The following is a 17,019-nucleotide window of genomic DNA, read 5'->3' on the forward strand; positions in this document are numbered from 1 at the left end:
TTTAATAGGTCACGGAACATTTTAGAAGTGAAATTGGTACCCCTGTCACTCTGAATCACTTTAGGGATGCCAAATATTGAGATAAACTGAGTACCGTATTTTCCGGACTATAAGTCACTCCTGAGTATAAGTCGCATCAGTCAAAAAATGCGTCATGAGCAGGAAAAAAACATATATAAGTTGCACCGGACTATAAGTCGCATTTATTTAGAAATGTATTTCACAAAATCCAAAACCAAAAACAGAGACTATGTAACTGGATTATTTGAGGCCAAAAAGATTAATGAAGATGGAGTGAAGGCAGCCAAGAGGAGGGCAGGAAGGTAATTGCAAAGCAAAAGATTCACTGAAAGAAAATGCCATGAGGTGCACCAAAATGTTACTAAAATGTGGAGAATACAATGCAATCAAGCATTTTGGGCGATGTGGAGTCACAAGCTGGCAGCAGATTAAATGCTCACGATAGAGAAAAAGACGGTTTTAAAAGGACGTGACCTAAGCTGAGGCAAGCCATGGCAATAGGCCAATAGGCCCGACGGTATTTGTAAAGCAATTTACAAAAGATTCACAGAACAAAAATGCTGATGTGGTACATGAAAATGTAGCTAAAAATGTAGAGAATGCAATGCAATCAAGCATTTTGGACGATGTGGAGATACAAGCTGGCAGCAGATTAAATGCTCGAGAGAGAAAAAGATGCGGGTTTAAATTGACGTGCAGACCGAAGCTGCAGCAAGCAGGTGATATTTAGAAATGTATTTCACAAAATCCAAGACTAAGAACAGACAGACTATGTAACTGTACACATTGAGGCCAAAAATATTGAGAATTCTACAGGGAATGTTAATGAAGAAGGAGTGAATAGTGGTAAGAGGCAAGCCAAAGGCTGCTGACAAGGCCCGACGCTACTTGTAATGCTGATGTGGTATATGAAAATTTAGCTAAAAATGTGGAGAATGCAATGCAATCAATCATTTTGTACAATATATTGGCACAGGCTGGCATGCAGCAGAACAATTGCTTGGCTGGCCACCTCCGAGAGAGCGAGAGAAAAAAAGATGCACATTTAAAAGGGTCTAAATTCCAGCACGGAATTGCGGGTATTGCGAATAAATTATTACTTAGTATTGAGCATAATAATAAAAGTCCCGCAAATCTAGCCATCATAATGCGAAAGATTCCCACACATTTTACCCTGTACCCTGTCTGACATTAATATAATAATGGAGCGGCCTGAATGCGGGACTATTGACGGACCAACTCTGACTTCAATTGAACCCCATGCAGACACACACACACGCGCTCGCAGGACCACTTTGGGGGTGCCTCTCTTTCGTTGCTCTCTCTCTCTCTCAGCAGGATTTGTCACCGCTGAAGTCAAATTATAGCCTAGGTGCTTCAACATCAACCGCTATCGACAGGAAAGGAAAACAAACATTTAGCGATCAGTAACCGTCAGGAATTTTGCAAATAAAGAAGCATGACCGCCTAGGCTATAACGTAGAGAACATGGATGACTTCTCTATTTGACGTTCGATTGCGGACGTGAACAGACAGCTACAGACACGGAGCGCACATTAGGCCTACTTTCACTTTCTGTGCGTATTCATTACGTGAAAGATAATTAGTAGCAAAACAGCGATCAAATATTACATGGCAGTGCGTTTTGTTTTCAAATGTTTTCATGCATTTTCGTTTGGAGCGGCTTGGGTAGGCTATCAAAAGCAGATGTTTAATTTGAGATTTAATTTACGTTTGGACTGTTGATTATATTGCTAAATATCGGGACTGATGACCACTGAAATCTGTGGGGTATTTAATGGCTTACTATTAAGTTTCATAGTGTCGGGAATTTCGATTGCCATCCACTTATTGCGAGATAAGGTATCCGCGCTTTCATTCATTTGTGTGCTGTGCTGCAAGGGAAACCTTATTCCGTATAGCCAAAGATGTCTAAGATAGCCTAAATGTAGTTATTTTTTAAATTATGCATGATTTACTTTTTTATAAAATTCATAGGCTGATGCCTGGCAGCAACAATTGTGTTTAAATGTAGGCTTCAGCCTCTAGCTCAGAAGGGTGCGGCATGCGACTAGCTTGAGAGCAATGAGGGCAACGTGTTGGAGACTCATGGTGTAAATTACTTTTCATTGGCAACAATACCAACCAACAATATAAAATATTAAGAAGAGCTCTTTTATGAGTTAAATTGAAACAAAATTATACTGGCTTTTATTTGTCCAAATCTGAGGCCCGGCTATAAATAGAATCCCTGCCATAATTTGACGATTTAGGTATGCACGTGTGTTTCAGGCATAGTGCAAGCACTAATCTGACTGAAAGTGCACAGGACTTGTGCATTTGAGAGCGCTCTCTCGCGGCTGTAGACGTAATGTTTCACGTAGGGTTCATGTCAGTTAAGATAAATGAACATTTAAAAACATGTTCAATTATATATTTTTTCATATATAAGTCGCACCTGACTATAAGCCGCAGGACCAGCCAAACTATGAAAAAAAAGTGTGACTTATAGTCCGGAAAATACGGTAAGTGCTTTTACCACAGATCTTGTAGTGATACTTCGTATTGGATAGGCCGCAGGATAACGGGTCGACTGACACATAAGTCAACAAATATGTGCACCCTGACTTAGATGGTGGTAGTGGGCCCACACAATCAATAATAAGGTGTTCAAAGGGCTTACCTACTGCTGGTATAGGACACAGGGGTGCCGGCTTAATCACTTGATTAGGCTTTCCAGCCAGCTGACAGACATGACAAGTCTTAATAAACCGAGCCACTTAATAAACCGAGCCGAGCCACGTGCCTTTTCATTCCTGGCCAATAAAAGTGTTGCAACAGCCGCTGGTGAGTCTTGCGGACACCAAAATGACCTGCCACATCACCATGCGCTGTCTGCAAGACAACACTGCGAAACTGTTTAGGCACCACTATCTGTACCACAGGGTCTACCACATCCCCGTTAAACGATGACCACTTGCGTACCAACAAGACCATACCCATTAGCTGTACTTCTCATTTCATCTTCCGACAAAGCAGCAGTTAAAAACCCAGCCAACTCTTCATCTGCTTTCTGCGCTGCCACCACCTCCTCACGGGACAGAGTAGTTGGTAAGGCAGGCAAATTCAGACAAGCACGGTCCCCATCCAACCCCTCAGTTGTTTGTCCACCCTCCTGGGCCTGACTCATGGCACGAGTCACCGCACAGGAGGTGAACACTTCAGGAAATTCTATAGCACACTGATCAGATTCCATAGGCATAACAGACTTTGTGTTAACTACAGGCGGCGGCGGAACCTTAGGCCACACAAAGCCCCCTGCTAAATTGTTCCCCAAAATGATGTGAACGCCCTCCACAGGCAGCGAAGGCCGGACTGCCAACACCACCTCCCCTTTAACAAGCTCTGACTCCAAGGCTACCCGATGCAAAGGAACAGAAATTGTGTGCATCCCGATACCTCGGATAAGAACACAAGTCCCTGTATCAGAACTGTCAGAAAAAGGCAATACTGACTCAAGAACAAAAGATTCAGATGCGCCCGTATCGCGCAAAATGTGCACTGGCACCTTCTGATCACTACCAATCAATGACACAAACCCTGCTGTAATAAAAGGGCTATAACCCCCATCAACACAGTCAGAACCAGGCTGCCTCTCTGAAAGTAACACCCTCTTGACAGAGTCTGTGCTCTCACTCACAGACACTGTCACAGAGGCATCACCACCAGGAGAAACACTCTCAGTAGACACAAAAGGAACGGTCTGGGCAGCGCAACCAGATGGCTTCACTTGGAACTTACTACGTTGTTTTGACCGCAAAACAGGACACTCATTTTTCCAGTGGCCCTTTGCTAAACAATACTTACATGCATCCTGATCTACAGGCTTTTTCTTGTCATTATAATCATGCTTAGGACCACTAAAGCGACAAGGACGAGACTCCTCCCTCTGAACCGTACTGCTCTGTTTATGCGTCAAAATGTATTTGTCTGCAAGTACAGCCGCCTCCCCAGCCGTTTCAACATCATGCTCATTGACATAAGTGGCGATGCGCTCAGGTATAATGTTTTTGAATTGTTCTAGAACTACCAGATCGCACAAGCCTTCAAACGTGTCCACGCTTTCTGATGTTCTCCAGCAAGTAAAGAGTGCAGTCAATTCACGTGCTACTTCGAGGTGTGTATGTTTTTCGTTCTTGCGCCAATTTCGGAAACGTTGCCTGTAGGCTTCAGGAACCAATTAATATGCTTTAAGAATGGAGTCTTTTACAGTAGCATAAACTTTTCGTTGCGTCTCATTTAAAGCAATATAGGCCTCTTGAGCCTTGCCCGAAATTACGCTTTGCAACAATAAAATGCGCTCGGAATCTCCCCAGCTATGATCAGTGGCTAAAATTTCAAATAAGGAAAAGAAAAGGTCAGGATCGCGCTCATTAAACCTAGGTAGGAGCTTAATCATGTTGGATAGATTCAATTCAAAAGGCATTCGACCCTGTTGGGAGGAGGCAGAGCCTCCGACAGTGCCACTCGGTGCTCTCCCCTCTGCCACCAGCCTTAAACGCTCTTGCTCTTGTTGGATTTTTTTATACTCAAGCTCTCCCTTTTCGCGTTCTTGTCTTTCTTTCTCACGTTCTTGACGTTCTTTTTCGCGTTCTTCCCTTTCTTTCTCACGTTCTTGACGTTCTTTTTCGCGTTCTTCCCTCTCTTTATCGCGTGCCAATTCCCTTTCCCTTACCAATAATTTGTCCCGTTCCAACTGCATTTCCATCAATTTTATTTGTTGTTCAAATGTAAAAGTGGACGTCGGAGCGCGCAATTCTGCCTCTGCGCCTACAGACGCCGAAGATGCAGTTGGACTTGAGCGCCCAGACACAGGATTCTCAGACAGCACATCTCTTTCGCGCAGTTGCTCCATTAAGAATTTAACCAAATCGTCTTTTTTAATACCTTTGGGAATGTCTGATTCAAACCTATAATGCACAGCGACTTGTACTAATTGCTCTTTAGACAACGCTTTCAATTTACTAACTGAAGGAGTAGCCAAAAACAGAATGACTATCGTCCATATCAAAAAACAGGCCAGGCGACGAGAACAGGCCTATCGCAACCTCAAAACAGTATGGATAACTTTATACAATATGTTATGCCAGTAACAAATTATCAACCAAAAACAAGCCAAACAAACAAACAAAGCAGCTCTCACTCAAAATGCCCAACAGAAACCCACACCAACTTCAGCGTCGTCACTACAAGTATCTACACTAGACCTTTATCTTCCAATAAAGGTAGCCCCCCACACAAACGAAGGACTAATAAACGAGTTTTAGACAAAAATGGAGCAGCCCTGCATCTATTCCCCCCCCCCAAAAGAAAATCCTATTCCCACAACCTGCGTCTTCACGTGCCCCCGCGATTGAGCTACAGACAGCTCCCTCCCGTTCGACACGCAAACACAACAAATAAGTTGGAAACAAAATAAAACTTTTGAGCGGACTCACCTAAAGCAGTTCACGTTGCTCCAGATTAACCCCATTCGCTAATATTTCTCTTCGTTTGCAGGAGGAATGACCAAATAATCCGAACGAACAGACGTGCAGCTACTCAAAAAGTTTGTCTCGCAGGCCCAAACTGATGACTGAATGACGTGGGACTCCCTACGTCGCATTCAAAATTAACCAATCACGAAACGCTACAGGGGTTTCCCCAACAAAGTACAACTGCGTAATCACAGCTGATACTCACCAAAAATAGCAGCCCGCATTCGCTTCCAATGGCACAATAAAGGCGCTGCCAATTTAACACTCACGAAATAAAAAAGGAACCTAGCCTTCTAAATATTCTGCGATACCCACGGCAAAAAGGACCGGAGGAGACCCCAAATGTTAAGACCGCTTGGCTCAACATAGGGGAGACCACACTTTAGGCGTAACATTTTAAATGATATGTATTAACATAAAAGTAGAGAATGTCAGTTTAAGTACAAAAGTAAAGTGTTGTGCAATGTGTGTCTAGGGGTAGATGAATAAACTAAATATAATATGACGGAGACGCAGAAGGAGGCGAGATCCCCAGAAGGGCAGCGAGTCAAGGCAGCTCCCAATGAGCTCTCCCGTCAGAGCAGGCCAGGGGAATGAGTGAGAGCGACATCATGCCAGAGCTGGCCCTCTTATGGCCACGACAATTAACCTCAGGAGGCAGCCTGTAGGAGACAGACAAGATAGCAGTAGCACAATAGGGGCGGAGCCACCACACAAAGACCCACCGGGTCGTAACATGGTGTTATGTTTTGATACATATTCGCAAACAACACTGCGAGAACAACAGAGGAGAAAAAATCTGGGCAAATAGCAGAACGATATCTCCTGTTAGCTACTGGTTGAAGATAACTGTGGCTGGCTGCAGCTGATTTGATGGACATACATACTACTTTCAGTTACAATGACTTTGAGCACAGAGGAAATAAGCGAACAGCTACATGCAAAGTGTGTGGCACCAGGATAAATTATGCCTATTCAACAACGTCTGTTTTAATCAGGCATCTCCAAACGCACCCAGATAGGTCAGTCACTTAGGCCTAGCATATATCGTCACAGAGGACAAGCTAACCATCGCAAAGTGTGTTTTTAGTTCAACATAAAATACCTAATACCCTCATTTTTAATGTATCAAAATAAACTACAAAATACAGTAACCATATCATGTATCAAAATAAAATACTGTATTTTTGTATTTTTGAAAATACTCAAAATACTTTTTTCAAGGAAGTATGGAATCACTGCAAAAAAAGCTTTTTTTATCCCAAACATTTAGCCTATTAAAAACGATAGTTGAAGCAGGAGCAGTGTGAAATGCGTCCTACTCGCTTGAGTAGGAGAGAGAGAGTAGTTGCCTGCTTTTGCTCTCAAACACTGTCCACAGAGTCAGTGTAGGCCTACTGATGAAGGGATAGACAGAATAGACAGATATGGAAGGCAAAGTGATATCATGTTCCCTTTAAGCGTTACTAAAATACAAACATGAAGTATTTTATTTTGATACATGGTGTGGCTAATATATGTTGTACTTTATTTTAATACACTTAAAATTGTTCTTTCTCTTGTAAAAGTGATTGTATCAAGTCATTGTAAAAGTGCTCTGGGGGCATTTTTAAAACCATGCCCTCCAGAGGGTAGCACTGTAGCTGTCTGGCTTCTCTAGCTGTTTGCTGCAGCAACTTCAGCTAGGTAGCAAACTTGAACTAGGTAGCACCGATTGTTTTATTTTTATTTTTTTTATTTTTTTCAACAGTACTCAGTGACTTCGAAAAACCGAGATCTATGTGAAAAATGGACAGATTTTCCTTCGGGGGGGGGGGGGGGGGGGGGGGGAGAGCATACAGTGAGCATACAGTGAGGTGAACCACACACTAACCCAGAGCAGTGAGCTGCCTTGCTACAGCGGCGCTTGGGGAGCAGTGAGGGGTTAGATGCCTTGCTCAAAGGCACTTCAGCCGTTCCTACTGGTCGGGGATCGAACTGGCAACTCTCCGGTTCCAAGCCTGAAGCCCTAACCCAGTGGTTCCCAACCTGGGGTCCTAGACCTCACTAGGGGTCGCCAGAGATTGCAGGGGGTCCGCACAATGTTGCCTGGGCTGAGGTTGTAAGGTTACCAAAATGATATTTGCGCACATTAAATGTATAAAATCCCAATAACACACCCAAATAGATAATCAAAATTCTGTATAATCCAAATTAAAACATATTTTGTTCCACATTTAAATTCATGTAACTATTTATTACCTCTGACCTCTGAACTTATAAGTGTTAATCACTTTATTATTTTTGTGTGTGTATGCGGATAGAGGGCCCTGGCTTGTCTTAAACACAGGCAAGGAAAAAAGGTTGGGAAACATTGCCCTAACCAGTAGGCCACAACTGCCCCACCTTCTCACCTAGACTACTCAGTATTCCTCAGACCAGCCTCAGACGAGTCCAGGAATCCGCGTAGTTGTTGAACAGCCTTCCGGAGTGAACATCTGTTCCGGTTTCTCCATATGCTACGTTTAGTTTGAAACTCTGAAAGTTATAGTTAATATGGACCCATTGGATTTCACCGAGGGCGAATTTTATCAAGACAATTTCGACTCAAGGGCATACATCGACACGTTCTATTCAAATCCAAGTGGTCATACAGATGAAAATTATCTTTTGTTTGCTTTACAACGATTGAGTGAAACTTTCTCCTCAGGTGAGCTATCTTAATGTGTAAGATAGGTAGCTAGTCTGTGTATTGATATACCAAATTTAACTGAAGAAGATTGATTTAGTAACGACAGAAACTATCTATGTATTTTCTTGGCTTCGCCATTAAGGAAAATATAAAGGTCAGCGCCTGATAGACGTTGGCAGCGCAGCTTCGATTCACTGCGTAATCAGTGCTTGTGTGCACTTTGACCACATCGTCCTGTCGGACTTCACAGACAGAAACCGCGCTGAGCTCAGCCAATGGCTGTGTAAAGCGCCTGGTTGTTTCGACTGGACCCCGGTGATCCAACAAGTTTGTCACATGGAGAAAGAAAGGCAAGCATTCATTTTTCAAGAACGATGTGGTCAGCCCTGACGCATGCTATCTTCAGTTGCAATGACATCTCCTTCCTTAATTTGGTAAATCATGGGTATATGTCATTTCAAACAGTTACTGCAAAGCAGGAACTGTGCCATTGATGTGGGCAAACATTGTAGACTCATTTTGTAGACAAACATTGTAGACCCAACAACTGCAGGCCTTATTTTATTTATCTAGCAAGTACTAGGTAAAGATGGTTTTGTAATATAAGCATCACGTCTGCTCATTCAGATTTTGTTCCAGAATAACAGTGTTTTTTTATATTTTCTCTTATGTTATAGCAAAAGCCCCGTTGAAGTGGAAGCCGTCCTTAGGCAGCGAGTGCAAAGCGTTGTGAAGTGTGATGTTCGCCTGGAGAACCCTTTCCATCCGTTGACGCAAGAGCCGGCGGATTGCGTGGTTACGTCTTTATGTTTGGAGGCGGCGTGTAAAGACTTCCCATCTTATTGTGACGCTCTTCGTAATGTCACATCAGTCCTAAAACCCGGTGGAGTACTGGTGATGATCGGTGCGCTTGGAGAGTCCTTTTACATTGTAGCTGGACAACGTTTCTCCTGTTTACGCTTGACACGCAGCAACGTCGAAGAAACACTGCGAAAACTAGAGTTCTCTATTCTAGACTTTAACGTGTTTAAAAATGCCTCAGTGGAAATCAAACATGTTTCAGACTTTGAAGCTATATTTTATCTGGTAGCTCTTAAATCCATTTGAAATACACCGGCCGCCTGTTGTTTTTCAGGAGCTTATGCACGCCGAACGTATAGCCTACTTTATGATATAGATAATGCTAAGGAATAGCTTGGTGGAATATAGCCTAATCTAATGAATATAATAATCTAATCTTTCTAATAGTTATGTGATTTGTAGTAAATGTTATTTGTATAGCACCTTCATATCAAGTGAGATAGCAAGGCAAAACTTAGAAAGCAAAACTAAAATGACAAAGCAAAAAGACAGCATAACAGATAAGAAGTTTTAAAAATGAAATTGAATAATATAGGCTATGCTAAGGTACATGCAATAGGATAGTAATAAAATGTGACCGAAGGACAATATAGTGTATAATAGTGTATAATTGAAGTCATTCCTCGTTCAACTAAGACCTTCATCATAAACCATGTGTAAAATAGCGTGTGTATGTTTCAAACAGAAGTCCGAATAAGTTATTCACTGGATAAAATTTAGTCGAATTTATCATATTTGACCGTTAGATGGAGCTGTTGCATCAAGCTCGACCCTGGCATCTCATCGACCCTGACATCTCAGGCCCCAGCTCCTCCATCCATACCTGGAGGCTGAAAAACATCTAACAGCAAAAATCATGCTGGGTATGCAATAGGAAATTTGATCCACGAAGTGTCATATAATTAACCCACACAATATTTAGTACTAGATAACAATGAAATATTTTAATATCATTTACTTTGATGATGCCTGTGCACCTGCATCAATGTACTGTATGCTTGAGACATCATGTCACATTTTGAAAAGGTAATCTGAACTCATTTTGGGTTACTAAAAGTGTGCTGTGGAAATGGAGGCAGCATTTGCATATAGACTCAAGAGATGATTACTTGCTCAAGTCTAACACCTGATGTTCTGCCATTCCCTGAGGACCAAGGGGAAGTTTGGCACACTGAACTACAGGAAACAGCAGCACATGTCACCAGGAAATGAAAATTATTGTATCTGAAATCATGACAATTTGTACAATTGTGCAATTTAAAAAAAAATCAAGGCATTATCATATTCTGTATTCTGAAATTTACTTCATGGTGCATTGTGATAACCAGTCAGTCAATGTTGTTCTGTGTGTGATTGTTGCTTTTGCTTTTAGTATAACTGTATACTATTCAAGGAATAGGACAGGATTGTAATAATCCAAATTTGTGTGCAAAGAAAAGCCAATAAATTCACAATATCATTTGCATTTGTTTGTTCATATCAAGGTCATCATTGCCAAAGGTAAAACCTGGCAGCTGAAGAGTGAATACTATTCAGAGAACATTTAATAATGAATCCAGTCTCAGTCCTTTTCTGTTCTTTGGTCCTCTTATTCCAGGGTAAGTGATGTTCTCCTGACAGAACAGCATTCTAATGGAGTGCTAATTGTGTAAATGTCCTTCTGCCCTCTACAGAGTCCCAATCCCCAGAAGTAATATCTGTTCAAGAAGGAAAGTCTCTCTGAACTGCAAAACCAGCAGGGATGATATACAGTATATGTCATCACACTGCTATGTAGCCTGTTACCAACAGAAAGTTGCAACAACCCCTAAACTCTTAATCTATTTGGCATCAACATGTCAATCAGGGACAACATCCAGATTTAATATCAGTGGGTGTCATAGACTTCAGAGCCACATCTAACGCCAACCCATCTAACGGATGTAAGGTTAGGCAATACACTGAACTAACAAACAGAACACTAGAAATGCACTCTCCCAACAGAAGTGTAAGAAATGTGTGCAAAGTCTGCAAACTGAAAGATCTTTCATGGTCTACTGCCATCTTGGAATCTTTATTTTTATGTCATTATGCCTGACATCTTTTCTACTATCTAATCTCATAACATGGATTCATACATTAATGCTGTTTCCAGCTTTGTCTTTTGGAAGGCTGAGAAACATGGCAATGTTCCATGTCAGACTGAACTGGCAAACGTGATTTACAATGAAGCACAAAAAGCACTTTCAAATGCAAACATGCAAATGTATCCTTAATTTACAAGTATTTGTCAGTTTAAGCCATATCAAACATTAATACTACTAATGTGCATGATAACTATTGTAAAACCTGGATGTAGGAGGGTCTTTCACATTCATGTCATAATTTGCATGGTTATTTTGACTGTACGAGCTGCGTCAGAATCTGGAAACATTTATAGTTTAATGAGTTGATTCCAGAGTAGCAATCTGATATTTTTGCAATGAGCATAACCATGAGTTTTACCTATGTGTATATATTAGTGCTTCTGATGTGCTGTCAAGGTAAGAAGCTTTTACACTGCATGCCTCAGAGAGAGGAGTAGTGAGTATTAATTAATGTGATTCAAGACAAAAAAGAGAGTTTAGCTTAGTTGAACTATTTTCTTTTCAACAGAATCGAGGGGACAGATCACAGTCACACAGACCCCAGCAGTGAAAGCAGTTCAAGGAGAGTCGTCTAAAACTGCAAAACCAGCAGTAATGTATACACAGGATGGGGATTCCCGCATTAGCCTGGTACCATCAGAACCCTGGAGCTGCTCCTAGACTCCTTGTCCACAAAGCAACAACTCTCTTCTCTGGGACACCATCCAGATTCAGTGCCAGTGGATCTGATAGGGACTTCAGTTTAACTATCAGTGGAGTCCAGGCTGAAGATGCAGGAGATTACTGCTGTCAGAGTTTCCACTACCCCAACAGTGTGTACGTGTTCACACAGTGATACAAAGCTGTACAAAAACCTCCCTGTAAGACCATGCATGACTAATCACTAGTATACTGAATTACTGAAGGTGGCAAAGGGGTAGCCCATATGCAGTCATTAGCATAAAACGACAGATGTTTCAGAAGGCATTACTACAATCACTACAAAAAATGAAATGAGCAAGTTCACTGTTGTCCACAGTAATTATAACAACATTCCACTAAATAATGATGCAATAGTAAAGGCAACCGGTCTGGTTATGTAGCAAATGGCAAATTATATAAAAATGGTCAAAGTAGTGGATCATGATTACATTCGGTATAACTTGAGTTTTACACACACAGTGACATACACACACACACCTTTATCAGATGCATGAGAAAGCTTATCCATCTGTGAAACTGTCTTGTAACGGTACCAGAACTGATGAAATTTGCATGGTCAGAGCTCAGTAGTTTTCCCCTCTCAGAATAGACACTTTCTGTTCCCTCATGTGCTGTTGCTTGACATTGAAGAACAAATTATACATAGGAGAGTGATAAAGTGACAGTGACAGAATATGATATAACATGCATCACTATTTGGTGTAGGCCTATACTAATCTGCAGTAAGTGTAATTTGGAATCTGTGAAGGTTATCACTTTATGTATCACTTTATGTTATTTGTATTCTAAAGAGTCAAATTAGGCAATGACTAGTATCAAAAGCAATTGGCAGTATCTGTATTAGTTGCACTTTTTGCAGTTAGGCACACATTGGCTATCATTTAACATAGCAACAACCTTCCTCAGTCTTGTAACAGGTGATACCCTAAAGAATTAGGGTCATCAGCCCAGTACGATGTCCCAGCAGCAAAATCACACGTTGTTCCACAGATCGTTAATAGGAAAAAGTTTATGCCTTCATTGAAACTTAACAAAGTTGTGGTTATTTGATGTTTCAGTGCCCAGTTTACTGTGAAAACTACTATTAACATGGTGGAGCTTATTTCTGTGGTGACTAAGGACTGCTTTATTTTGTGGGGCAATTTAATCACCTGACAATAAAAGTTTTATTTGCCATATCAGGCTGTGGTTCATTAAGACCAAAACCTCTCACCACGCAGACAGTTTCTGTCTGACAGTTAGGCCTACTGTCATCAACAATGTCCACTAATTCCTGTTTCACTTTTATGGACAGCTATCCAGTGTGTCATAATGATGCAGTGTTGCATACAGATTATATACTGTATATTGTAAGTACATTTGTGAGTGTATGTTTTGTCATTTATACTTAACATGACTCTGTGTCAACCTAATGAGGAAAGTGTGGAGTGTGGTCTTGTGAGACCAGGGCAAGAGGATACTGGGAGTTGTAGGAAACAGTGATGTGAGGACGCAAGATATTACTACATGATGATAAGCTCCAAAACCTCTGCTCCTATCTCTCTAGCATCGTATGTTGTGGGCATTCAGATCTGCTACATGCAAGAGTAATCCAAATGGATTTCCACTGAGTCATTAGCGCAGTCCATTCATTCCAACTACAACTGCCAGACTATAATTAGAACTCAGATTGTGTATAAAATGACAACAAAGAATGCTATCAAATCTTTAAAGGAACCATACGTAAGATTGTGGCCAAAACTGGTACTGCAATCACTTTAAAATTACTGTAGAGCGGTGTATCCCCTCCCCCTCCCCCGTGACTCGAGGTTGCCAACCCACATGCCGAAAGACTACCTGACTTTGTTATTAGTAGATAGGTGGAGAGTGGCGCATCAGGCCAAAACACAACATGACATGACAAAACACAACATCAACATCAGTTGAGGGCTGCAACTTCACTTTTTAAATGACAATATCCTGGCCGGTCTACTATTGTCAGTGATATAAGTATTTGAAATGAACATGATTTCTTAATGTCTAGTGACATATCAGGGCCATTTTATGATTAATTGAAATACATTTCTTACATACGGTTCCTTTAATAAAAGCTTTCACTCACACAATTATATCAACTGGTCATTTGACTAAATGCTGGTTTAACTGCATCATACACACACACACACACACGCATGCGCACACACACACACAGTCCCCTAATTAAGTGGTCACTGATGTGTTGAAACTCACATTTGCATGGACATGGTTGCTGCTCTCAGAATAGAAATGAACCATTAACAGGTGTACAGCATTTTTGCACGGTTTTTTGAAACTGTATTTGATGAACTGTACTAAGGGTGTGTGCAATTTCATCTTAAATAAATACATTTTCTTTCTAAATGTTAAGAATAACTGAATAACATAGGTGTGGTTCAGTAGAAAGCTTTTATTTTTTCCATGTCAAATTTTGCAACAGAAATGGCACAAGAACATTTTCTCATTGATCAAGCAGAACAAGTAGATAACAGTAAAGGCTGTGGATGTATGTCAATGAAGACAGCAAACACAGTACAGTGAGCACATGAACGATACAAAAATAAGACAAATACTATAATCAGTCACCCAGACTGTAGAAAATGGAAGTAGGCTACTCTAGTCAGAGCATTCGCCTCTCTTTATAACCTTGGTGACTGGAGACTGGGAGCCCTGTTTGGCCTCACAGGTCACTGAGGCAGCCTTGGTCCACTCCTGAGAAGGCATGGTCAGGGTGCTGCTCCAGCTGTACAGGCCGTTCTTCTCTGGACCCCAGCGACTGGCCACCCCAGGTCTGCTGTTCCCATCCACCTTCCAGCTGAGAGCCCAGTCTGACGGGAAGCCTCCGTTGGCCAGGCACACCAGCGTGGCAGTACTCTTGCTGGAGAGCTCTTCGCTTGACGGGGGCAAGACTGTCAGTTTGGGGCTGGTGTTACCTGAAAGGCAGGGTTTGTATCACGAATGGGACAGCAAGTAGATTAGATAACATTCACAGCCATGAATATTGTTGCAGGTGTTATCTGAAAATAGCATGGCCATCATCATTGATATCGTTCGCAATAGTTCGTTTCCATGTTCGGTAAATTGGTTTGCAACTTTGTTTAATTCAGTATAAAACAAACAGACAGCCACGCCGTTCAAAATAAAAACATGCAAACATTTTTTAAGTTTTCTTTTTTTTTTTTACTGATTTCTATTCTGAACAGCCGACGGGTTTCGACCGAAAGTTGACCAACTTTTTTAGCAGGTTTCAGCAATGATCCCATAGATATAAACCAGCCCACCATATTTGTTATCGTAGTTCTCCAAATAGGCTACATGACATTTTGATGCATGGCCTACAGTGACGATACAATCCTATTACTATTTTATATTTGAAAACACGTCATGCAGTCAGTTTGACAAATGCCCCAAACCCCTAAAAGCAAAACATTATTATTCCTAATTATTTCAGAATGTAAGATTCTTGCCTCTACCAAAATCTATTCAGAGCCTGTAGAAAAACACCACTCACGCAGCAGTCTACTTTCGAAATTTGCCGGGTATAGGGATTTTTGCCATGAAGATATATTTTGAAAAGACCATAAACGCGCAAACAAAAGTGGAATGTTTTAAGCTTGACAGAATCGCATCGCTTAATTTTAGGCTAAGAAATGCAATCACTTACTTTCAACGTCAAGCTTCGTGCCGCTTCCAAAAGTGTACCACAGTGATACAAACCCTGTCAGCCGTTGTACAAAAACTCTACATCCAAATACGCACAACTGCAAACGTTTATATTTCTCCATTACTTTTCACAAATGTTAATTCAACAGCAACTCTGCATGCACAGCCATATACTCTCTCGTAGCTCAGACGTTAGAAAAATAGCATATTTCTACTTACTTCCAACTTCAAGCTTCGTGCCGCTACCAAAAGTCCACCACAGTGGTACAAATCTATTCAGAGCCTGTACAAAAACTTCCTCACGCTTCAGTGACTTACGTATGCATCTTTAACGCATGCAGGGTGCATTTAGGTTGATCCAACAAGTGGTATTTTAAATAATTATTCTGAGCAGTCAACGGTTTTCAATCCAATGCAGTTATTCGGTACATTTCGACAATGTTAAAAAGTTAAGCCTACTTTTTACAGATGCCAAAAGTTCATTGATATGGCATAATGCGTTAGATTCGCCGGGAAGGCTAGATATTTTTTACCATCAAAATATATATGCAAAAGGACCATCAAATTGTTAGGCTTTAACCTGAAAGAATCGCATCGCCTTAGGTTTAGTCCATGAGAAAAACAATCACTTACTTCCAACTTCAAGCTTCGAGCCGCTTCCAAAAGTGTACCACAGTGATACAAACCCTATCCGCCGTCGTACAAAAACCCTACCTCCAAATACGCACAACTACAAACGTTAATATTTATCCATTATTCTTCACAAATTTCAATTCAAGAGCAACTCCGCATGCGCAGCCATAATCTCTTTGAATTCAAATGAATATTAAAGATGTATATATCTTATTTGGTAATTTATTGGTTTGACCATATCCTATATAAATAATATTAAAGATTTATATATCTTTGGTAATTTATTGGTTTGACCATAGCCTATAAAAATAATATTAAAGATTTATGTATCTTATTGGTAATTTATTCGTTTGACCAGCCTTTATAAATAATATTAAAGATTTATGTATCTTATTATGACCGCCGCGCAGCGAAAATTTCCGTCAAGGATTCCCGGGACACTGTAAGACCGGGGTAAACGAAACTTGGTGGGCATGTAACCCCATATGGATAGCATGGAACCTCCTTTTTTCGTTTTGATCTGTAGCCCCCCCTCCGCTGGACTGGACCCCCGAAAGGAGGGTAGGGCAGACACAGTTTTCTGTGAATATCTCGAGAACCGTAGTAGGGTTTAGGAGGACCATTTTTTTTGTATGTTGATCTCAAAGGGCCATGTCAACCCATTCCATAACCACTCATTTCATGTATAGCGCCACCTAGTTAAACACAAAAAAGTAAAAATGAGGTGTTGTAATCGCAGGTATCTGTGACCTAACATAGTCAAAACTGCACGAAATTGGAAGTGTAGGAT

At 41.1% G+C, this 17,019-nt stretch overlaps 1 protein-coding gene and 1 gene segment (V, D, J or C); one reads left to right on the forward strand and one right to left on the reverse strand.

Moving 5' to 3' along the window:
* Positions 1-7,974: 7,974 nt before the first annotated feature.
* Positions 7,975-10,555, forward strand: zgc:64002 (uncharacterized protein LOC393330 homolog). 2 transcript variants are annotated; one of them, XM_042078930.1, is made up of 3 exons: positions 7,975-8,247; positions 8,372-8,579; positions 8,907-10,555. In XM_042078930.1, exons 1-3 carry the CDS (start codon positions 8,094-8,096, stop codon positions 9,334-9,336), a joined length of 792 nt encoding a protein of 263 aa, XP_041934864.1. In that variant the 5' UTR covers positions 7,975-8,093; the 3' UTR covers positions 9,337-10,555. The 2 variants fall into 2 exon arrangements, with proteins under 2 accessions (XP_041934864.1, XP_041934865.1); XM_042078931.1 differs by having other exon boundaries at positions 8,480-8,579.
* Positions 10,556-14,328: 3,773 nt separating this feature from the next.
* LOC121697405 overlaps positions 14,329-17,019 on the reverse strand; it is a 69,438-nt gene continuing 66,747 nt past the window's right edge. The window contains 2 exon segments of the V gene segment in view: positions 14,329-14,866; positions 15,598-15,635. Coding sequence covers positions 14,550-14,866; positions 15,598-15,635 — 355 coding nt within the window.

Source organism: Alosa sapidissima, chromosome 22, assembly GCF_018492685.1.
Source record: "Alosa sapidissima isolate fAloSap1 chromosome 22, fAloSap1.pri, whole genome shotgun sequence".
Classification (NCBI taxonomy): Eukaryota; Metazoa; Chordata; class Actinopteri; order Clupeiformes; family Clupeidae; genus Alosa; species Alosa sapidissima.

Bases quoted from the DNA above. Each gene is read 5' to 3' on its own strand.
- zgc:64002 (XM_042078930.1), top strand. From the start codon at position 8,094: ATGGACCCATTGGATTTCACCGAGGGCGAATTTTATCAAGACAATTTC. The intron at 8,248-8,371 runs GTGAGCTATCTT...TTCGCCATTAAG, and splicing joins GAGTGAAACTTTCTCCTCAG to GAAAATATAAAGGTCAGCGC. The intron at 8,580-8,906 runs GCAAGCATTCAT...CTTATGTTATAG, and splicing joins TGTCACATGGAGAAAGAAAG to CAAAAGCCCCGTTGAAGTGG.